Source organism: Brachycentrus maculatus, unplaced genomic scaffold, assembly GCF_059751285.1.
Source record: "Brachycentrus maculatus isolate JH-2025_06_01 unplaced genomic scaffold, ASM5975128v1 h1tg000079l, whole genome shotgun sequence".
NCBI lineage: Eukaryota > Metazoa > Arthropoda > Insecta > Trichoptera > Brachycentridae > Brachycentrus > Brachycentrus maculatus.
In genome coordinates, this window is record NW_028280833.1 from 250567 (window position 1) to 276278 (window position 25712).

General features: G+C 29.9%; 1 protein-coding gene across 1 annotated transcript in view; it reads right to left on the reverse strand.

The window, feature by feature from the left end:
* Positions 1 to 293: 293 nt before the first annotated feature.
* The window catches only part of LOC148311039 (lachesin-like), a 61934-nt gene continuing 36515 nt past the window's right edge, over positions 294 to 25712 (reverse strand). The window contains exons 4-9 of the mRNA XM_088257342.1: positions 15199 to 15372; positions 12155 to 12271; positions 11030 to 11164; positions 10453 to 10605; positions 6475 to 6677; positions 294 to 350 (exon numbers count right to left, since the gene is read on the reverse strand). Coding sequence (XP_088113468.1) covers positions 294 to 350; positions 6475 to 6677; positions 10453 to 10605; positions 11030 to 11164; positions 12155 to 12271; positions 15199 to 15372 — 839 coding nt within the window. The remainder of the gene's footprint in view (positions 351 to 6474; positions 6678 to 10452; positions 10606 to 11029; positions 11165 to 12154; positions 12272 to 15198; positions 15373 to 25712) is intronic.

The following is a 25712-nucleotide window of genomic DNA, read 5'->3' on the forward strand; positions in this document are numbered from 1 at the left end:
GTCACTTCTTAGTAATATCTGCCTATTTTTAATTTAAGTTTTCGGTATTTAAAAATGATGTGGAATGCATCGAAACACGTGCCACGAAAGATTTTTAGAAAAAGTGGTAAGTATTTACCAAGTAAAATTTAAAATGAAAAAATATGTATTTCTTTAAACAAACACTTTTTTTAAAAAAAATCTTTTTCACGTATTATGAACGTTGTTCAAAATACTTTTTAGATGAGTTTTAGAATAGGGGCACAATTCATCCCCCGAGTTCACCCCTGACGTCACAGTGCGCTACGATGCCGTCACGCGGCCACCGTGTGGAGCGGATACATGTACTGCTGTATGTTGCACACTTCAAGCTAACGTGAGAGGATTGAAGTTATTACATATTTAAAGGATCCCTCATAAGGGATGATTCTAGAAGGAAAATTATGGAAATACGTTAAAAAAAAAGTGTTTTATTATTTACCGATTTAGCACTCATTGTATAGAATTACAAGTGTATTATAAAAATAATACACTTGTATTTCAATTTCATTAGAAGTGTTTTGGAAAAGTGTTTAATTAGTTTATATTCTATCAGATTTATTTTATTTTATTGCATTACAGTTAATATTTTCATCAGTTTTCAAGTTCTTGAAACTTATTGTATTTATATTATAAAATTTGAAATAATGATATTATACAAGATATCATTTTTAATTTAATGTAGATACATAATGTTAAAAATTCACGATTTAATTGTAAGTATTTTTTTACGAAAAAAAAATATATATATAAATTTGATAACTTCTTTATTTTATGATAATGTCTCAAATCTTATTCATATTATTATGTTTTGACGTAAAATCGTTTTATATTATTTCTGTCTGTGTCTTAAACGTATCCTGAAGATATAAACTGTATTGATTTGGCATAAAGTTTTTTTTTTTTTTTTTTCATAATACATAGAAACATTCAATATACATATTCATTTCATATACACATTTATTATACGTTTTACGGCTCTTTAGGCATGGCCTGTGTTAAGCCGAATACTAACATGGTAATACAAAATTTAAATATATTTTTTTTTTAATTTTTAATAATTTTTTTTAATGATTAGATTATAAACATAACGTACAGGAGATACAAAAATAATTTATAGTTTAAGGTTTTTCAATGTGATAATTACACCTGGACTTTAATGAATTCACTTTCTACCTTGTCCCTTCCAATGCTAAGCAACCATCGACGGACACTGTTCTTAAAGACCTGATCACTCCTGGAAGTCTTAATGGTTTCGGGCAGCAAATTAAATATTTTTGGAGATAGGAATTAAAATTTTTTTTGGGCAAAACTTGTTTTAACGGCTGGGCCAATGTAGTTTTTATTTAATGCTGCCCGGGATGGAATAACATGATTTAAATATAAAAACACTTGTTTTACACAACCATTTTATTTTTTAATGTATACTCGATAAGTTTTGAGAACTACAGATATTCTGATTAAAAGGTGAAAATACAAACTGTACAGTATACTGCTTAAGTGAAAAACAGTTTTCAGTAATGAGAAATTTATTTACCGGTAATCTGGTAATCGAAATAAACTATGATTACAAATACACCGGAGTACCAAAAATAGGTGATATAGGCCTTACTTGGGTAACTAATATTTCTTATAAATAAAAACACATTTGTTTGTACAAAATTTATTTTCAACATCAAATTTATTATCGTTTTTGGACAATTTTTAATCATTCAATGTAATATTTTTAGCGATATCATCCTAAGTAACTTTAAAAATTATATTTACTTTAAAAATTATTTCAAAATACGAGTAACAGGAAAAAGTATACATACCAAAAAATAATTACAATGACATTTTTATACTCCTAAATCATTCATCAAACCTAAAAGTATTTTTGGCTTCCTTTTAAACATATTCGTAACATTTTATTTTTTTAATTAGTTTTATTTTATTGGTATCAACAATTATTTATCTTGCTTAATTGTAATATATGAAATATTTATATCAAAGAAGAAATTATAATATGTAAACATTTACAATTTACTTACGCTATTTTTTTAGACTTAGGAAGATCTAGTGTTTCGAGCTTTTGGTGAAACTTTCCTTCCCATCACTCACTAGTTTTTTTTTGTCAAATAATCAGTTTTTGATTAGGTTCTTTAAAGACTTTAAAATCTGAATGCAGAAAATGAGAATTGGCTCGAGAAAAATCAATATAATCTTTTTTTAATAACATAAATTTTCAAACAAGAATTCTTTATAACAAACATCGAAAGAAGCACTAAGTAAAACAAGTATTTCAAGTACTTTTGATCATTAAAAACGATAGCTTATATGAAAAGATTTTATTTTTTTGTACTTATTTCTATGTATGAATGCCGAAATTTCATTGTTTTTTTTAATAATCTTAATAAATAATTATGTCCGCCTGTGTGGTGTAATGGTCAGCGTGTATAGCTACCGTGCTGGAGGTCCCGGGTTCGATTCCCAGGGGGGTGAAAATAAATATTATTGATTTTGCACTGCAATTTTTATTTAATATTACCCGGACTGGTTCCTGAAGCGCAAGAGTGATCACCTTGCCTTCATGTAAGTAATGATCAAGATAACACTGCGTCAATTCGATGCAGTGCCCGATGCACCATTGGGTGCGGATAAGGGTTATAAGTAAAATAATTATAATTTAGATATAATACTCTTCTTATTATAATATATTATTAATTTTCTGACCTTTATTTGCATTTTATAGTACAAAGGGTACTGATCGACACAGTGTTATATTGATCGTTACTTACATTTTTACAAGGTGATCATTTTTGTGCTTCAGATACCAGTCTAGGGTGATAATAATTAATTATTACAGTGAAAATTCATCAATATTTATTTTCACCACCCAGGAAATCAAAACCTTCAGTACGGTAGCTGAACTCGCTGTCCATTACATTATGGGGGCAGAAAAATGGACTTGGTTTAATTCTACTACCAGTTTCGGAATAATCATTCCCTTATCAGATCAGCTATAAACTGAGGATGGCCATAAATTAAAGAAGACTTTAGGTTAATGTTCAGTGTGTAGTGAAAGTTCAATATGTAGTTGACCTGACAAGGGAATGATTATTCCGAAACCGGTTGAAGTGAAGTGTTTAAATGGTATCAAACAAAGTTAACGTTGAATGGTGAGGAGAGTGTTATGTTATGACACCATAAAGTTGATAATGCTCCTAATAAACAAATTAATTTTATTTATATAAAGTGTGAATTAAAACAGCTTCGAAAATTGTCAATCATTGGAAGAAAGTTTAAGATATTTACATATTTAACTTATTAAAGGTAAAAAGTAAACTTATTAAAGTAAAGGTCTTACTTTGTTTTAAATATACATTCACATCTTTGTTTTTTTTTTGTCAATAAAATATGAAAACAACACAAATATTTGAATATTTTTATACATTTCTAACTATTTTCCTATACATTTTCTAATTACACCTATAAATCACTACGATTTATACTTAATTAAATGTGATTCGATAAGTTTAAATGATATCGACATCATTCGTTGTTCTTTTTTTACAAATATATTCTTTGCAGGACTACGATTAGAAAATGTAAGTTTTCATTAAATTAAAAATATTGACGAACAAAACAGATCTGAATACATATTTATATTAGGTATGAGTTTATATAAAAATATATTATGTAGCTACAATTTTATAACTCTACAAACTGAAAATACTAAAAAAAATGGGCAATATTTATTTTCTCTCTAATGGACATTCAATATACATTAATTTGAGTTTATTTGTGTTTTACTAATATTTAAGACAAAAATATTGAGGTTATAATATATTTGCATTGTGTCAATTAATAAAAAGGTTTTTTTCAAATCATATAATTCAAAAAATAATCAGAAAATCATAAATCAGAAAAAAAGCTACCCATATGATTAGACTCAAAAAATCTGTGTTTGATTTAAAAAATTAATACATAAATTAAGGTGGAGTTCTACAAATTAAACGCCAAATCAATAAATAAACTAAGACAAAGTTTTATGTGAATGTACAATGAACTCCCTTTTAACACATTCTTTTAACACGATTCGAAAAAACTAATATTAATTTCACAATTAACAGTAATTTGAAATTCTCTACATCCTTAAGATGTACTTATCTCTCAAGATGTTGAGAGGTATTTTTCTTTTAATAAAATTGAGATATATTAAAAAATACTCCAATTAAATAAATCCGGGTGTAATTACTTTATTGTAAAACCTTTATACTGTATTTTTTTGTATCTATAGTATGTAATGTATGTAATCTAATAATTAAAAAAAAATGATAAAAATTTAAAATTGTATTAACATGTAAGTATTTCGGCTTAACACAGGAAATGCCTAAAGAGCCGTTATACATATAATATTTTTTTTAAATGTACGTATCTATGAAATAAATAAATAAATACTGAATTATATCTTTTGATAACGTATTTATTGATTTTTATACAAGGAAAACTATTCACCATATTAATTTTATTTTATAGTTTTCAGTATTGTTTTTTATTTACGATATCACCTGGAATGTATCTTGATTACGCATAATAAAACAAATACTTAAAAAAGGCATCCTCACACTTAATCTTTATGAAAAACAAACATAAATTATAAAATTGATTTACGGTTGGTCTTCGAGAATTTTTGGTTCTTTTATTATTTATGTTGAACCCTTAACGTTTTACCCCTTTCTTTATGCAGAAGGCAGCTGAGGAAACAAAAACTTAGAACTTTAATTACGAATACGACAGATCAGCAGATGTTTACTAGGAAGGAAGCTACTTGTCTACGGGAAGAAAATGCTTTAAGACAGGAGAAAGGTAGAAATAGGGAAGATTGCAGCATCATTTTCAAGTGATAACAGTGTGAATGCGAGTTTAACCCTATCCGGTCCTATGTCGAATGTCATTCGACATTTTTTTTCTTCATCAGTTTAGTGTTAAAATACAAGCAAACACATTTTTTTCATCTATAGATGTCTATAAAATGTAATAATAAGGGACAAAATTGTATACATTCAGAATATTATTTTTTTAACACATGTGTAGTTTTATTAAAAAAAAAACTTGGATGTATTGTTTTACCCTGTAATGCTGTAAATCTATTGTGGACCTGGTGGATTTTTTAATTTTTTTTTATGGACCGGAAAGGGTTAACTCCATATTACGAAATCGGTCAAAATTTTGTAATTAATAAAATTTGGAATAATTTTTTTAATGTTTTTCGCAGATACTTTGTTGCACATTTTATAAACTTTATAAAATTAAACAACTTTGTTTTAACCACTTTTTTATTATAAGTACACTTTATCCTACCGGTTTCGACAAGAACCTTGTCATCATCAGGGTTTATTAAATTCTAAAACATTAAAAACATTAAAATACTCATAGTTAATTATATTTCCTTACCAAAAAATTGCTTGGATGTATTTTGTAAGGGAATGTTATTTTAATGTTTTTAATGTTTTAGAATTTAATAAACCCTGATGATGAGAAGATTCTTGTCGAAACTGGTAGGTCAAAGTGTACTTGTAATTTTTTTTTTAAAGTGGTAAATAACAAAGTTGTTTAATTTTATAAAGTTTGGAATTATTTGTTTAACAGATATTTGAAAACGATTTATTCTTTTAAAGTTATTGTTTAACCAACGAAATTGGTTAATACCACTTTTTTTAATGAAAATATTGGTATTTACTTTAAAGTAAAAAAAATTAACGAAATTTAAGTCAAAATTAAATATAAAATAAAAACAATTCATTTTTGAAAAAAATTAAATACTATGGTGTAATTTCAAGAAGCACAAAATATATAAAACATGTTTTAAGCAATAGGATACATACCACACTGGGAAAGGCTGAAAAGTATAACAATTAAGAAGCGTAAAGGTAAAAAATATTATCGACCAAATAATGGATTAATAAGATTATTTTGTTTTAACGCTATTTTTTTACCATGTGGGTGTAATACAATACATATATAAATATAACGAGCCTTAGATTCAAACTTAATTACAGTGATTAACGCATTTTGCTACCATACCGGAGATCTCGGATTCGATTCTCAGAGAAGTATAAATAAATAATAAATAAAAAATGTAAATGAAATTTATTATAAAACATTCCAAGTCCACAATTATCTGTCTTTTTACATCTACTGTATGTACATTATCTCAATCAAATAATTTTATTTATTATCTATATTCTTAATAATTTCCAATATCTCTGAACTAAAAACTTGAGGTTAAATCACTTGGTTAAATCTCCGTTGCTAGCCTAAATTATTTTGTTCACCTACATATAATATTAAAAATACTTCTTACATATCCTATACATTATGGTGTTAAAAACATTAATTTATTGATCTCAAAAGAGTATTGAGTAACAGTCTAAACACCAAGCAAGAATAAATACTATTGAAATCTGTGAAGACTCTGTTTCCCGCGCTGTTTGGCATTAGTTTCAATTTCCCGCCGACCGCGGCGCCACCTACGCCCAAGATGGCCGCCGCCATGTTGTCTGAACCGCCGCCATTTGTAGAACTCGAGCCAACCAGGTCGTTTGTCACCTCGTTTTCACCGTTGTTTTGGTACGTCGCACTGTTACCTTTTTTGAGAGTCGCGTCGCTCGGTATTGCTGAAACAAAAATCAGGTTAAACAAATATTAATATAGGAACGGACTTGGCTTAAGGTCGGGAATGAGGGCTAATTGTTTGGCGAGTGCAAAGACATTTACAGAAAATGCTCAGTCATCGAAACAGTCTCAGAGCGCTTGTGCACTACACGGAATTTTACCGTCCGGCAGTCCGGTTTATAAAAATAAAAGCGACTACGACAGTTTTGCGTGATCGAATGTATGCGCACCGTGATTACGCACCGGTCAAGCGCACATATCCGAAGAAAGACGACCAAAAGCACAAGCCAATCATCCGTTTTATCATGCAAATCGGACTGCCGGACAGTGAAATTCCGTGTAGTGCACAAACGCCCTCAGTCTTTGCACTGTTCCGTGTATGTCTGTTGTGCTGGTCGGGGTTGTAGAGGCATCTGTGTACCGACCAACGTTGTGTCGGAATCGGATCTAGCTGGCTAACTGAACTAATTGACTACTAAGCCCTGTCACTGCCCACACCGGGGCACTTCTAGAAGTTGCAAGTTTCTCTGTCTTTTCAAACAATATTCACCTCTTCCACATTCATATATCATACATGTTCGCTAATTATTCCGACTCATGAATTGACCAAATCCAAGTATTTAACACAATTAATTTTTTCAATTTTTCTTCGGTCATCCTCTCCTTTTTTACATAAATGTAGCAAGTTAACAACCAAATTAACACTGCGGCTATGGGATACAGTGCCCTAAAGACTATTTTAATAACTTAATATAGGAAAAACTTGGCACGATCAAGTATTGAGTTTTTTCTCTCTTTCTCGAATAGCTATTCCTATTTCTTTTGTCTTTTATACATTTATTTTATTTAAACTTCATGTACTGAAAAGAAATAAGTACATTTGCCGGCTTACTGATAAAAAACAATATTTTCCAACCAACTAATAACAAACAAGTGGTGTTGGTCAAAACGTTTGATACCTTATATATGTAGCTGTTTGCAAACAGAGAGTAGATAGTACTTAGTAGTAAGTAAAGAAAAACATAAATGGCAAATTGATGATAATAAGGAAGGTAAAGAAAAAAGAGAGTTTAGGGAAGAAGATAGGGCGAAAAACTAAGGGATAAGATTTGATGGACAGTTTTTACTACGTTTACAAAAATAATTACAGTTTCTTATTCTCAAATGCAAAAAAAAATCTTAAAAATTCGTCTTTCAATCTGCTTTTCTGTATACATCAATGATCATAATCTCCTTAATGGTTTTGTCTCTTGCGATAAATCAAAGATCTTCAGATTAAAAGTAATGGATTGTTGGAAATGATTTCTTTATTACCGATTTTACAGAATCTTATCGAGTCATCGCGCGATTTATTCTCACCCCTAAATATTTAATACCCGTGTTCCACCTAACGAGATTTCAATTCTTTCATCATACCTCTTAATATCCCTGGGGGGAATACCATTTTATGTTTCCCTGATATCTATCTAATGATTGAGACTTTAGCAGGTACTTCAAAATAATGGATATTTGGTGTCATTAATTTTTTGTCCGTTCTAAAAATACTTCTTCGGATCTATTTTAAGTAAATCAGTCTTTCAGTCTGGGTATAAATAAAACTAACTTATCATCAGGCCGCTTTTTCGTAGGGAGAAAATCATTGTATTTCTATTTATTTTTCTTCTTATTCCTTAATTCTTATTCCAACTTGACTGGTGTTTTGACTTGACTCGTTATTTATTAATCTTTTATATAATTTAAAATAGTATGCAAAGTGACAAATAAGTATACAAAACTTGTATTTTTTTGAATAATTGAAAACTATAAATAAAAACCAGTGAATTTGGTAAAAAATATGGCCCTTTGCATAGAAAAATCGTATATATTCGATTTTTAGTAAATGTATGGTTTAAATATAAAAATAAAACACATGTATAAGGCCATTTTTAAGTCTATTAATTTAAACACGACTAGTTTCGAGAACCACAGGTTTGTTTCATTAACGAGGGAAAATACAAACTGTAGCTGTTTACATTAATAAACTCAAAAGTGGTTTATATGAGAAAAATACTCGTATATATTTTCATATCATCGCATTCAATGCCGTTAATTCATCAATGAATATAACAATTAGTCCTGGGAGAACTACAAATTCAACATTTGCGTTTAAAACATTTTAATCATGTATTCTACAAGTGCATTAGACTACATATGCATTAGAGACTATGAGTCTTACAAAAAGAAATGTAGAAAAGCTTAAATACACACAGCGATCCATGGAAAGATCCATGCTTGGTGTAAGTCTAAAAGACATAATGAGAAAAAAGGAAATTAGGAACACAACCAAAATTGCGGAAATCATGAATAGCGCACCAAGACCGTAATGGTAATATAATAGGTAATACATGTTGCAAGACAAAATCCTACAAGATGAAGCTCTAAAATTTTAACATGAAGACCTTAGGAGAATAAAGGAGGCGTTGAAAAACCTCAAAAAGGTGGTCTGATGAAGAAAATGTAAGGATATGGAAAAGGCATATATCCAGCAGGGAAGGGAAGAAGGTAGAAAAAGAAGATTTTATAGCGGAAATGTAATTTAGGATGATTTCTAGACCATTAAATAAAATGAATAAAATTTTACATCATGACTTTAATTGGCATAAATGTTATGAAATTGTTCAAATCTCTTTATTTGAAATGCCATTAAAAAGTACGTATTGTATGAGACTTTTAACATTCAATAGAACTTGTAAATTATACCCATTGACATTATTGAAACCACGTCTCGTAAATTACAGCCTACCTGTCCGCCCTAACGGAAACCACCCTCGTGAAAGTAATCATAGTAATCCCCCTGGCGAATTTAAATTAAAAGTCATATTCCACTGATCAATTCTTCAGCTTACCTTTTAGTTTTAGGGGTAGAATTTTTATGCATCGATACCAAATAATTTCATATTTCATCAACTGAAAACCTTCGAGTTTCAGTTCTCATGTTGGAATTTAGGACAAAAAAATCCATTACAAAATTTAAAACGTTTATTCATATATTTTGAAAACAATACTCAAAAAATCACCACATTATTTAGTTTATTATTTTGATTCAAAGGTTAAAAGGTTAATTAGTTTATTATGAGTACATTTTTAAAGATAAATAATTGTGTTTTATTATTTCAAAAAAAATCAATTTCATACACTTTCTGTGAGCCTTAGTGTCTCATTATTAAAAATAGGTATTAAATCGAGGTAAAGTGGGTTCGAGCCCCGAAACTCTGACTTAAGAGTCCGCGACACTAACCACGGGACCACAAGCTGAATCTTGTTTTTATACCTATTATTCCATCTTTACCATTTTTTCTGCAAAAAACAAGCCTCTATCTTATACATCGTATTTTTGGATTTTTATAAGTTAAATAAAATCATTTTTGACTTATAATATCTTCATCTTATGAAAAAATGTATACTCGTATATACATACAACAATTTATTTTAATTAAAATTTATATTTCATATATATTGTAAATTTTTGCACCAAAATATTCACTCCAATCGTAAAAACTCACAAAGTACTAGTTTTACATCGAAAGTCGCAAATTCTCTTCGTAAACCAACCACATGTTTAAAAATTTAGTCACACATGTGTATCGAAATTTCACTTTTATTCTCATGTTACATATAGGAACAAGTTACATACCTTGCTTTAATTTTAGTAACGATCAAGGTAACACTGCATTTTCACGATGCAGTGCCTTTTGCACCATTGGAGGAGGATAAAGGATAGAAAAAGATTATACTCACGATATACTTTGATGTTGCCATCCGTATCTCCTAACGAATTCTTGGAGACACAACGGTAGGACCCATAGTTTCTTCTTCCTACCTTCTTAATCTTCAGCCTCATGTCTACTTCATACGTCTTCTCCACCGTACTGATGTTGTAGTTATCATCCGCTGTAAGCATCAAAACTTGTTAATAAATTTGGTGTGTGTGTGTGTGTGTGTGTGTGTGTGTGTGTAAATGTAAGTTTCAAAATCTCAACTCTCTAAAAGTTATTCACCGAATGCTTTGAATTTTTGACAAAACCTTGTTCACTCTATCCTTTTAAATAAAATTACAACAGATGGCAGCGCCATCTGTTGAAAGCAAAAACAATATACACAATACTAAATTTTACTCATGGCGGACAGCATGCTTCTTGAAAGAAGCTGTCACTCAGGATTTTCGATTGCATTGATAGATTTTTAATATTTTCGATGAATCAATAATATGTTTACTGTCAAATTTAATAATAAAGGAATTCTTTTTAACCAGACTGAAGCACAACAACGCTTGACCGGTAGATAGAGCTAGTGAGGAATATGATGATATATTTACCTTGAGAGATGATTTCACTGTCAAGAGTCCAGTAATTTATGGACTTAGGAAAAGCTTCTGAATGACACTCCAGTGTTAGGCTTTCGCCTTCTCTCGCTCCAATCAGTTGGTTCTGAATCCATACCATAGGTGGAACTGCGGAAAACGGAAATGGTAACATTGAATCAATATTTTCACATAAAATTTAAAATAATCTGGACATAACATAGATGAAGGAGGCTATAGAAGAAAGGACTAATGACTTATCTTGCAACATTCACCATCCTACCCATGATTGACAACCACACTCTTTTGACAGATTTGAAGTATTTGGACACACTCAAAATGTTGTGAATAAAATAAAAACAAGTCAAATTCATGAGCTAAACAAAAACCATTAAAATCCTCAAGCGCCGCACAATAACAAGTTTCAAAAATTGATGCAATTTAAATGTTCAATAGAGGGCAGAATGATGAACGTTACACAGATGTATAGTGATCACTGAAGCCAGCCACATACTAGGTCATTTACGACCTAGCATTTGGCTGGCTTCTCCCAGGGAAAAATCCCTGGGAGACTCAGTCTTCCATCTTCCTTCATATAAAAAAAAACAAAGATGTTTTATCTCAAGTTGAGACACCTTTTATATGAATAACATAGTATTTTACCTGTTAGCATGTTCATCACTATCATAAAACCGTTATATTATCATATCGTAAGTATACTGGCAAAAAATCTTAACTCTTAAATCCCAGTTTGAATAATCCTTGTTATTGAAAGCTTTTAGCCTGAATAAAATACCCACTATTAAACTTTAAGTTGAATTTACTTTGAAAACCACATAAATATGACATTTCAAAATTCTTAGTGCATTTTGCCAGTTTATAGAGCGTTGAAAACTTTATAATACTCCATCATTATGTCAAAATTGCATATTTTCGAGTAAACATTTTTCGCCAGTACACCCACGATATATTGTTCCTTCTAATACAAATAAACCTCATATGAAGCCTCGCTGAAATTTATTTTTAAAAAAATACTTCTGTGTCTAAATCACCTACGAAAATTCAACTACAGATTTTTTAATGATTTTTTGCATGAGGATTAATCTATTATTATAATAAAATTTAACATAGTCAACTCACAATGGACGATCAGGGTGATTCTTTTGCTGACAGCAGGAGGAACGCCATTGGACGCCAAGCAGAGGTAGCTCCCCATATGCAGTCGGTTTACTCTAACCATATGCAGGACACTTCCAACTGCCGATGGTTCCATTGAGACTGCTGCAATAAAAATCGTGTTTTTAATTTATCACAACTTATTTTTTGACATCTCAACATAGATGACGAAGAATATAGAAGTCTGGGCATTTACGGGGCTTAGACCCTCATAAGCTGGTTTAAGTGATCACTTAGATAGAATTTAGTGATCACTTACATACCTGTAACATTCACCAATTCTACCCATGATTTACAAGGATACTACTCAAATTCTTGGAAGTTCTATATATATATATATATGATTGAATTTCGAAACATTGTACAAGAATCACTAGAATTTTCACAAGGGACATCTATTGGTGAGATGAAGAAGCTTTTTTATTGAGCAGAAACTATTATGTTTTGAATATTGAAATCATTAACTTTGTGGATCATATTGATATATTATTTCGAGAAATAAAAATACTTTGTGTTTTGATCCACTCACATTTTTATTAACCAACTAGTTTCGGCAACAACCTGTTGCCCACTTCAGGGTTTAATTTATGACTCATAAAGTCATGACGCATATGAGTCATAAATTAAACCCTGAAGAAGGCAACAGGTTGTTGCCGAAACTAGTGGGTTACTAAAAATGTGAGTGGATCAAAACACAAAGTATTTTTATTTCTCGAAATAATATAGAAACTATTTTGTTTATTTGTGAGGTCCAAATCCTGGATTATAATCGTATACATGAAACTTCCAAATTCTTCATCTATACTGAGATGACAAAAAATAATAAGAAAAATAAGTCCTATAATTGGAGATAATCCAGATTTGTGAACAAGTATTTGGACACACTCACAATGTTGTAAATAAAATAACTGGTCAAATTATAAGCTAAAATAAAAATAAAAAATAAAATTTCTGGCGTTTCTCATGTACGTGATTATAATCTAGTATACGGAACTCACATAAAAATTAATGAGTTTCTGCTCAATAAAAAGCTTCTTTTACCTCACCAAAAGATGTCTCTAGTAAAATTCTAGTGATTCTTGAACAATGTTTCGAAATTAACCATATATATTAAAGATCCAAGAATTTGAGTAGTGTGGTAGTCAATTGTGAGTAGAATTTGTGAATGTGAAGAAAATTTTTCAAAAATGACGTCCATATTTAACCTAATCTGCCAAAAATTGTTAAGTTAGAAATAAATGAAATACTCAAATCAATACTCTAGCAAAACTTGCTATGCCAATCGACAGATCACTTTCTTAAATCTCTCGAAAAAGCTCAAATCGTTAGAAGATTTAATATTCTACCGGTTGCTGCCATTGGCTAAAAAAGTTAATTTTTAACAAAACGTGGTTTGCAAGTGGACTACTCAATTATAAGCTGCATAAAAACTGCGTTCTGGAGGTCCTGGGCTCGATTCCTAGTGGGGGTCAAATAAATAAAAGTGATTTTTTCACTCTTATATTTATTCCATATTATCCTGGACTGGTACCTGAAGCGGAGGGCTGATCACCTTTCCTTCGTATGTTAACGATCAAGATAACACTTTGTTTATCAAGATATAATGCAGTACCCTATGCACCATTAGGGTGCGGATAAGGGTTTGAATTTAAATAAAAATTGAAAATCAAGTTTTCAGTCGTCTCCAGGAATGTAAAACAATTGTTTTGTAAAAAAAAGTATGTAATATTTACTTTTGTTACACGTGTATAAAGTGATCACTTAAACCAGACTTCTGCATTGTCATTTACCGCTACTGTGCTGTGGTAATTTTTTTTAAATATAAAAATATCACAGGTTTTTATTTTCACCGAGGCAATAAACACGTTATCTTTAAACCGGAAGAAGAATAAGCCGGATGTACCATCCGCCATGTTGAAGTGGCTAGTGAAGGCGTCTGAAAGAGGCCGGAAGTCGGGGTTAACTTCATGCATTTAGCAAACTCTAAACAAAGAAGTAATGCAAAGTTTTGCATTCAATTGGAAATCTGCATTAATAATGAATGGAGAATTATTTCAGCTCTTCTTAATAATTAAGAATATATATAGTATTTTAAATAATAATGTAAAAATGCTTTGTTTTGTGGTAATATAACACTTTCCTTATCATTCATCGTTCACTTAGTATATCACTTGATATCATTAAGTTTAAGTGGTATTACACAAAGTGAACAATGAATGACAAGGAGAGTGAAATAAAAGATTAAATAATATTATAAATAATGTTATAATCATGATTTTAAATCAGTTTAAGTTAAAAGGAGTTATCACATTTTATCTTTTTTACACAACAAAGTCAATATAACACTTTTATTATCATTCATCGTTCACTTAGTACATCACTTGTGTCAAACACAATGAATCCTGGTTCGAACTCCAATGTATGAAAGGAATGCATGGATTTTGCAAAAGAATGATGAAAGAAGACTGAATATAATCAAAATGCAATCTCTCAGACAAATGTGACGCAAAGGTATGTATAATACATGTTCGAAGGGTGACATGTGGAAAGAATGCAAGGCTGACATAAGCATTATCGATTAAATTTATATAGATGTGTAGATATGTTTTAGACATGAAAATCGAATCCATGAAGAGAGACAAACATAAAAATGAGGTGATTGTAGTTGGTAATAGAAGCAGAAGAAAACCGAGGAAACTTGTCATGATCACGTGTTTCAAATACTTAACCGCTTCTGTGCCAAGAGCGAGATTTCTCGCATTCTTGGCCATGCCCAGCAGGCTAGCCATAGAAAAATAGCGAGTTTTCTCGCTATTCTTTGAGCCTCTGTATCATACATATGTCCATTTTTTTAATAATTTATAATATGGAACACACAGAGACATCTATTGGGATGATTTTGTAATACTTCACTAAACAGACGAAATTACAGTTTTCTGATATTATTGTAGTTAATAATATCAGAAAACTGTAGTCAAGTCAGGAGGTGGATTAAAAACGGTAAGTACCAATACTACCTTGCTCTAGGGGCTGCGGCTCTGTGGGTAGGGCTTCGCCACCCTCGCGTCTCCACGACAGTTTGGGAGGGGGCGACCCCGTCGCGGCGCAGCGGAGCGCCACGGTGCCCCCTTCCCTGGCGACCACCTCGCCGCTCGTGGGATACTCCAATATGTCGGGGGGCACTGAGGAAACAAACAACTCAATTATTCACAATATTCCACATGTCTCCAAATCTTGTTCACAAATTCTGGGTTTGTCTTCACTTACGAATTATTTGTTTTGACAACATTTTGACTGTGTCCAAATACTTTAGCATTTGGACACACTCAAAATGTTGTAAATAAATAATTTGGTCAAAAAAGCTTAAATATTAAAAATGAAAATAATATTTTCTGGCGTTTCTCATGTGTGATTACAATCCAGGATTTGGACCTCACATACTAATAAAAGAGTTTCTGCTTGATAAAAATCTTCTTTTCATCTCACCAATAGATGTCTCTAGTGAAGTTCTAGAGATTCAAGAATAATGTTTCAAAATTGGTTCATATATATATATATATATAGAACTTCCACGAATTTGAGTAGTGTGGTTGTCGATAATGGGTAGAATTGGTGAATGTTACACGTGTGTAAAGTGATCACTTAAACCAGCCTATGACGGTCGTCAGCCCGTAAATGCTCAGACTTCAATATTCTTCTTCATCTTTGATGAGATGTCAAAAAAATATTTGTATTGATATGTCATCTCAACATAAACGAAAACGCATATAGAAATCTTAGCATTTAAAGACATACAATCTGTCATTTCCTGGCTACAAAGATCGCTTCGTAAAGGTCTATGATAGAAAAAAAACACAATTATCAATAACATTACTCATTTGTTTTTATTGCATTCTGTTTTTATGACAGATTCAATAAAATTATTCAATTACCGGTTAATTTCTAAAAAAAAATGTTTTTCCAAATCGTGTGGTCAAAAGACAAGATTATTGCTTTAATCGTGGTTACAAAAAAAGCGTCACAGCTTACTTCTGTGAATGATAAGTATAAGTGTGCGTCACAAAATGCTTTGTTTAATGAGATATATTATTTGAAAGAACGTCACAAAATATCTAAGCCAATTAGAAATATGAGAAGGCGTCACAAAATGCCTCGGTGAATGACATATATTAGAAAACGTCATAAGTCTCAGTGAATGAGTAATATTGGAAGGCATTACTAAATGCCTCGGTGGATGAGATGTGTGAGAAGACGTAACGAAATGTCTTAGTGAATGATACACATGAGAAGGCGTCACAAAATGCCTCGGTGAATGAGACATATCGCTCACTCCTTTCAAGAACGTCATAAATCAAAAATAGTAAATTTTTAGTTGTGCATGTTTTCGGAATGGCCAGAAAATGAAGTATACCTCAGGAAAAGAGGCATATTTTTAACTTAATATTTACCCGCTACAGGGCAGAAAGTGTTGTTTTTGCATTTTGAAGAAAAGATATTGTTTAATTTGTTTTTAAAAATACTAAATATTTTTTAAATGGAGAAAAAACCTTCAGGTTTAACTTAAAAAGATCTGTTGCACTGTAAAAAGTTCAATACGTGGCTTGATATTTATTTTTAATGTATTGTATTATATTTTTAAACTTTAAAAACGTTCTCCTGAAAAATCAAGTTTTTTGATTTATGGCGTTCTTGAAAGGAGTGAGCGATATGACATACGACCTTAGTCGTTTCATTAGCAAATTCAAAATAACACTCTAAAACCTTCAATACTCATCGTACCACCCTTTACAAGGACATTAATCTAGAAGATAAACCAAATATTAAAGTATTCAAACTTCACGGACATCTACTTTAACTTTCGCCATACTTATGTTCAATAAAAATAAAGTATTTTTGTAACAAATGTATTCATGGTGTTTCACCATTGTAGGGTGTTCTTATTACGGTGTAAAATGGTTCATTAACTTACTTGGGAACAAGAACAGCAGTGAAATAATATCATAATCAGAATGTGATCATGTGCGTGAACAATGCGAATCATATATTTCCCTTACTTTTATTTCAACATGTGGTATTTTATATTGCGAACCACGTGTAGGTGTGTATACAAAAATAATTTATACATGGTACACCATATCTCTTGGTCTTTTAAACTTCTATGCTATCCAGTAGAAATATGACTGATGGTAATTGTTACTTATTCGGTTATTCGATTGAAATGATATTCATTATTACTTCTCGGTTAGGTTTTATTTTTAGCTAAAGGTTTTGATGCAAAATCATCAATTATTTAAATACAATTAAACACTTGTATAATACCATTTATGTAGTTTTCGAAACAAATCGTGTGTCATAACATAAAATTCAATAAGTGGTATTGTACAATTTTTTTTTTAATAATAACTATGCCATTCCGCGTAGTTAATGCAAAATTTATTAGTAATACAAAATTGTCGAATTATCAGGAGCTAATAATAGCAAAATGCAACCATGTTATTTGTACTCTGATTGCGGTGATGAGCATTGAATGGTAGAATTCAAATAAATAATTGATTAAAAAGTCATATTTAATTCAATTCATTAACTGATTAGGCAGTCACTTTGTAATATTATCTATCCATTTTCTATTTAAATTTTACTTGGTAAACACCGCTTTTTCTTAAAAACTGTTGTGTTACGTATTTCAATGTAAAACACGTGTCACAATAGATTTTTAGAAATTGTGTGAATTATCAAAAAAATATATATAATACAATCGTATTTGTCTACTATACAGACTGTGAAATTCATATGTAATAATAATGTCTGCTTACTTGGAATAGTGCTTAACGCATTACTACCATCCTGGAGGTCCCGGGTTTGATTCCCAAAGGGGAGGGTTAAAATGAATGTATAATTTTTCACTCTAATATTCATTTAATATTACCCTGGACAGGTAACTGAAGCAGGGTTGATAATTTTTCTCTGTGTGTGTAATAACTAAGATAATACTGCTTTAACATATGAAACATTGCTCAATTCACTGTTGGATATGAAAAAGAGGTAAAGAGATAATAAATTAAAGATACAATTGCAAAATTTTAAGGTTTTTCAAGAGAAATCTACGAAAGCTCTTTTTTACTTTTTTGTTGTTTTTTTGTTGTGATGTATTTGAGTGTCATAACTTTATTCCACGCCCTTCCTACCACCCTATAAAATAAACATCTTTTATGGTATATCTTTGTCTTTTATACCTATCTGCACTCAATGGTGCATAGGGTAAATACTGCACTGCACAAGGTAAATAGTGATCATTTTATCGTCAATCACTTGACAGCGAAATGTTTTGTCTTGAAATCTAGCAATTTGGACATTTTTATTATTTTTGAACATATCAACAAAGATGATGAAGAATATGGAAGTGTAGGCATTTACTGGGCTTACAACCGTCATAAGCTGGTTTAAGTGATCACTTTACACACGTGTAACCTTCACCAATCCTACCCATGATTGACAACCACACAAATTGAATTATTGAAACTTTTTTGCATTTACAAGATGTTATTGATGTATTTAGACGTAACTCTATTTTATTTTATCAGCATTTAATTCGTAATATTTATTGATATTTTCTTTGTCATGAATTCGAGACATATTGCTTTAATTGACTAGAATTTCAACATAGATGTCTCTAGTGACGAATTACACCAACGTCATTAATTCTTGTATTTTACATGACTTTATTTCAAGAATTTATTTTTCCTAAAATATGAAATATTCCTAAAAATAAAATCGATCGCTAAATAAAACTAAATCCAAATTAAATTATAAAAACACGATACAATTATAGTCACATAAAAATTCATTCATTCAAACTAATGTCCCAGATTAAATGTTGTGGGCTGCCTTGTATACAATTTTTTAAAAGAATTTTACCAACGCTATTAATTTTTGTATTTATCAAAACCTTATTCCAACATTTTAATATTACTAAAAATATAAGAAAAACCGATTGTGAAATAAACTAAAAATAAATTAATATATAAAAACCTCACACGCAATACAATTATATGTAAAAGCTTGCCTGGTTTCGGTACACCGAGTATAAAAACAGCCCCCCATAAACAGAAATAGCGAGAAACCCATTTTAATAACACGGGTTTTATTTTGTGATGGGTAAAATACATTTTCCGCCGTAAAAGAAATATACAAAGTTAAATTTACAGGGTTTTACAATATTTTCGAGATAAGAGTGGTTATATTTTCTTATACCAGAGTACAAAAATGTATTTGATGGGTTTTTTTGGGTCAAAACAAAAAAGATTTCCTTGGTCCGTTTACTATAATACTTTTACAATTGGTTTGAACCATAACTATGTTTGTATGTACATATTTACGTATGTATGTGTATTATATATATATATATATATATATATATATATATATATATATATATATATATATATATATATATATTTATTTATATATATATATTATATATATATATATATATATATATATATATATATATATATATATATATATATATATATATATATATATATATATATATATATATATATATACAATATATATTATATTATAATACATATTCATAATATATATGTAGTTGTGGATATGGACGAGGCCTGTGGTCTGCAGAAAAAAATAAATATATGAGATTAATAATCACTTATGTTTATTTGACCAAACCCGAGACCTTCAGTTCAGCAACTTAACGCTTTGAAAAAATAATAATAGTCAAAAATTAAATTCATTAAATAAAAATAGTCAAAACAAAAAAGATTTCCTTGGTCCGTTTACTATAATACTTTTACAATTGGTTTGAACCATAACTATGTTTGTATGTACATATTTACGTATGTATGTGTATTTATATATATATATATATATATATATATATATATATATATATATATATATATATATATATATATATATATATTTATTTATATATATATATATTTATATATATATATATATATATATATATATATATATATATATATATATATATATATATATATATATATACATATATATATATATATATATATATATATATATATATATATATATATATATATATATATATATATATATACAATATATATTATATTATAATACATATTCATAATATATATGTAGTTGTGGATATGGACGAGGCCTGTGGTCTGCAGAAAAAAATAAATATATGAGATTAATAATCACTTATGTTTATTTGACCAAACCCGAGACCTTCAGTTCAGCAACTTAACGCTTTGAAAAAATAATAAATGTTTTTTTTAAACAATTGATGCTTTTTTTCAATTAACCACTTGAATATATCACTTGATAAGTTTTATTTATGTATACTATTATTATTATATAATCAGCATGTCATTCCACAAAGTTAATGCCGAATCAATAAATAATATAATAGATGCTTCTTCTCAATTGAGGCATATATTTTACACATATATAAAACAAATGTGTTACATTATACGAAGTTTGAAAATGATGCGGAATTCATTGTAACAGTGTCGCAATAGATTGTAAGACATAGTGGTATGTATCAAGTGCAACTTAAATTTAAAATGCATAGATTTCCACAAAGCGACTGCCGAATCAATTAACGAAATTTTTTTTTACTTGGTCCATTTTACACTGCGGCTTCCTTCGATGAAAAGGGTGTATTGATTACAAACGCATTTGTTTACAGAATGAAAAACGCTAATGGTTTGTAAAAAATCAACAAATGAGGTGTGCGGAGATTTCATAAGTTAAAATCGATGGTAATTTTGTGGACCCAAAACGTGCAGTAAGAAGCGTCAAAAAACCTGGAGAAATTTTTACCAACACATTTTTCCTGGAAAAAATCATGCTATATTTTCAACAAGCGTAACAGAAAACAAATCCAAAACATATTTTCAGTTTCAGTTTATAAATAACAAATGAATATTTTATCACTGCATCTTTAATTTATTTATTCATTTACAAATATTACAAACATAAGTAATGCTCATAATGATTAGTTTCCACTACTCATTTAGGGACTTTAAGACAGGAAAAGAAATAAGAAAATACAACGCAAAATGCGAAATATAAAGCATTAAAAGGTATAGTGAATTGGCATAATAAAAATAACATAATAACACATATTTTAAACCAAAATTGTCATGAGCACATTACTAGAAATAAGGATAAAATAAGACTGCCATTGTTGAAAAAAAACGAGTCTCAAAAATTTTTCATGTATAAGGGTTTGAAAATGTATTATGAGATGCCTGAATGTATGAAGAATGAAAAGAGTCTGAACGAATTTCAAAATAAATGTTTTGTTTACTGTTAAGATATGTAGATAATTATATAGATGATGTTGATTAAGTGCAAATAATAGTTTATATTAGTTGTAATATAAGCTAACTTAAGAAATAAATAAAATAAAAATAAGGAATGAAGCATGCTTAAGGGAAAAAAAGAAAATATAACCAATCACAAACAAAAATATTATACCCAATTTTTATGATTAGACCTGTGCATATAAATTTGAAGGTTATATAGATGCGGGTGCAAAGTTTGATACGCTTTTAACTCGGACCTAATCTGACTAATCAAACCAAAAGGTATCCACATTCACGCTGAACTATTCTGACCCTAGTGAAATATGGAAAAGCAGTTTCGGTAGCGAGTGTACACGAGCCGGGACGGGAATTCAATTATGAAGAGTGTAATTTGAAACAACATGCAGTCACAGTTGAATCAAACATCAGTACGTGAGAACTTCCACCAAAAAATGGTCTCGTTTCAACTCATACGATCTGCACATTACCAAAGGGTTTTCTTTTTCTTAGTCTGTATGCGTTTTCTAAGTGGTACATGACTGATTTTTTTGTCTGATCAAGACGAGTCATTCAGATTCACAAAAAAATACACTGACTGCCTTGAAAAGTTTGTTCCACATCTTTTAACCAAATAAATAAAATTAAAATATTTAAATACATATTTTTTTAAAGCATTTCACAATATATAATTACAAATACAACAAAATATTATATTTTTTTGATACAAAAAAAAATACACAAAGGCATCACTATGCTTTTTTCACTTTCACTTTTCACTTTCGTTTTTAGATTTTTTTTTTCTGTTAAAATCAAACACTTGTAGTTTATATAGGCACTTTTAATGTGGTATATATATTTTTGATATCTGTTGTATTTTTTTCATTTCCCTTTATCATAAAAATGTATACTCACTAGTATACATTTTTATAATTAAGGGCAATGAAAAAAATACAACATATATCAAAAATATATATAGCACATAAAAGTGCCTATATAAACTACAAGTCTTTGATTTTAACAGAACAAAAAAAATCTAAAAATGAAAGTGAAAAAAGTTAATAATAAGTAAATATGGTATGAGCTAAAAGTGTAAAAAAGGAAGCTACTAAGATTTGTTTTTTGTTTTTAACAAATAATTTCAGCAAATTTTTTAATCTAAATAAATTAAGATAAAAAGTATGTATCATATAGTCTTTGTGGAATGAAATATACAGTTTTGGAGCTACGAAAAATAAGTGTCTGCGCGAGTCTGGATTTACAAAAATAGATATATATAATTGTTCCGTTTTTTTTTTTAATAAAATCAAAGACTTACTAATATATCACTAGAACAAAGGAACTTTTCCAACCAATTGTAAAAGTAATAAAAATATTTTTTTACAAAGCAAACAACTCAAATATATATATCGCTCACTCCTTTCAAGAACGTCATAAATTAAAAAACTTGATTTTTTCAGTAGAACGTTTTTAATGATTTTAAATATAACACAATGTATTAAAAATAAATATCAAGCGCCTCATTGAACTTTTTACTGTGCAACACATCTTTTTAGGTAAAACCTGAAGGTTATTTCTCCATTTGAAAAATATTTAGTATATTTCAAAAAATTATTGAACAATACCTTTTTATTCAAAATGCAAAAACAACATTTTCTGCCCTGCAGCGTGTAAATATTAAGATAATATAAAAAATATGCCTCTTTTGGTGGTATATAGTACATTTTCTAGGCATTCCGAAAACATGTACAACTGAAAATTGATGATTTTTGATTTATGACGTTCTTGAAAGGAGTGAGCGATATGTGTACTCAAATATAAGAAATTGTATCTACTCCAATCTTGAAAACGTTGTTAAAAAACGGTTAATTTAATATCGTTACTTTATTAAATAGTTTTTTATTATAATTGCGAAGTTGAAAATGTGAGAGATTTTTTTTAAGGACGATCTCAATGTACGTGTTGGTATGGACATTGAACATTCGTCTGTAGGTTTTTATTTGTATTATAACGTAGTTCCAACTGATTTTAGCGTTAAAATAATTAGATTTTTCAATCAGTGAATGGAAAAGGTCATATCCATTGTATCATAACGCAATTTTTCCATCCCGCTAGTGTAAATTCTCAGAGTAAAAAATCACATCGAATCCTTTGAAAATTTACAGCTTTTGATTGGATGCTGAACAACAAACAGAAACAGATTGATATAAATAAAAGAGAGTTTGATTCAATTTTAGACCGAAAGATTTTTATGATGTTAAAAAAATCTTTTTACTTGTGACTAGAAAATTGATACTCCTTTTTTTACATCCAGTCTTTTTTTGTCTTTCACAATTAAATATCGAAACAAACAATTATGTTTCAACAGTTAGTAAAACTTATTTAAAACGCTGCATCCCCGAAGGGGAAGGCAGAGAAAATATAACTCGACACGAATCTGATTTGCAAACAATCTTCGCCTCTTTTGCATTAATGCATTTTCTCAAACTTCTGACCTGACCTTTTTTTAAGTATTTGTAATACCAGATCATATCAAATTCATCGGTCTCCCTCTGCTTCTATTACCAATATTATTCGCCACATAAATTTGTTTTACTATTCTCTCTTCACTCATTTCATCGTTGGTTTGGACACTAACATGTCCAAACCAACAGACCTTTCTTAAGTTTATCGGTAATGTTTATCTCAGCCTTCCATTATTTTGCACTTCATTTTGCCACACATTTGTCTGAGAGAACGTATTCCGTCTACTTTTCCAACTCCATGCTTGACTTGGTATCGGTAAATTATAAGCTGCATACAAATTTAAATCACGTTTACAGGTGTATCCCAGCATGTAAAATAATCCTTTTGGGATCTTGCATACATCTAAGGGTCCAAATAAAAGCTTCCCTAATCCAACATAGATGGATCTTGTAAACTTATGTGTATAATGTCATGAGATTTTTGATAAATGTAGGAGTTCTTAAAATTTGAGTTGTGCGGTTGACAATCATGGGTAGTATTAGTGTTAATGTTTCGCATGTCGCTCACTCCTTTCAACGGCGTCATATATCAAACATCGTCAATTTTCAGTTGTGCATGTTTTCGGAATGCCCATAAAATGTACTAAATATATCCCACCAAAAGCGCCATATTTTCAACTTAATATTTACCCGCTAAAGGGCAGAAAGTGTTGTTTTTGCATTCTGAAGAAAACGTGTTGTTTAATTATTTTTTTTAACATACTAAATATTTTTCAAATGCCAAAAAATCATTCCAGTTTTACCTTAAAAGATCTGTTGCACAGTGAAAAGTTAAATAAGTGGCTTGATATTTATTTTTAATACATTTTATTATGTTTTTAAACTTTTAACATGATCTCCTGAAAAATCAAGTTTTTTGATATATGACGTCGTTGAAAGGAGTGAGCGATGTGTAAAGTGATCACATAAACCAGCGTACAACGCGTCGCGACGGTTGTAAGCTCTGTAAATACCCTGACTACCATATTCTTCTTAATATTTATTGAAATGTCAAAAATAATATTAAAAGTACTTTGTTTCGTCAACATTGGTCAATATTGCGTAACGATTAATATGTTGGATCATTCGGCGCCAGTAATTGATCAAGTTTGAGGGTGGTGGATTAAGATATTAGGATGTGGCATATGGTCCAGACTAGCGAGATGTATTTCAGAGTGGGGATCTCTGATATCGGGGTATTAGTTTACAGAAGATCGATAGTTAATTGAATTGTGGCCAGAGGCGGACTCTAGAGGCTGGCTCCATCTAGACGCTAACTGCTAAAGCAAACTTATGAGTACGAGTATGATTTTGCTCTGCCATCTGTACTTAATTATTTCTATTGATTATAGGTCAGAATATACTGAAAATATTTTCAATAATTGATTCGGCAGTCACTTTGTGGTAAAATCTATCCATTTTTAATTAATGTTTTACTTAGTAAATACCACTATTTCTTAAAATCTACTGTGACACGTGTTTCGATGTATTCCGCATCATTTTTAAACACCGTATGTGAAGCTTGAAGAAACTTCCATATTCTTCTTCATCTTTGATGAGATATCAATAAATAATATGAAAATAGTAGATGGTTAAATCACTAATATTTATTTCCACCCCCCCCCCCCTGGGAATCCAACGCGGGACCTTTCTGACGGTAGCTAAACACGCTAACCAATACACCACGGAAGCGGACGA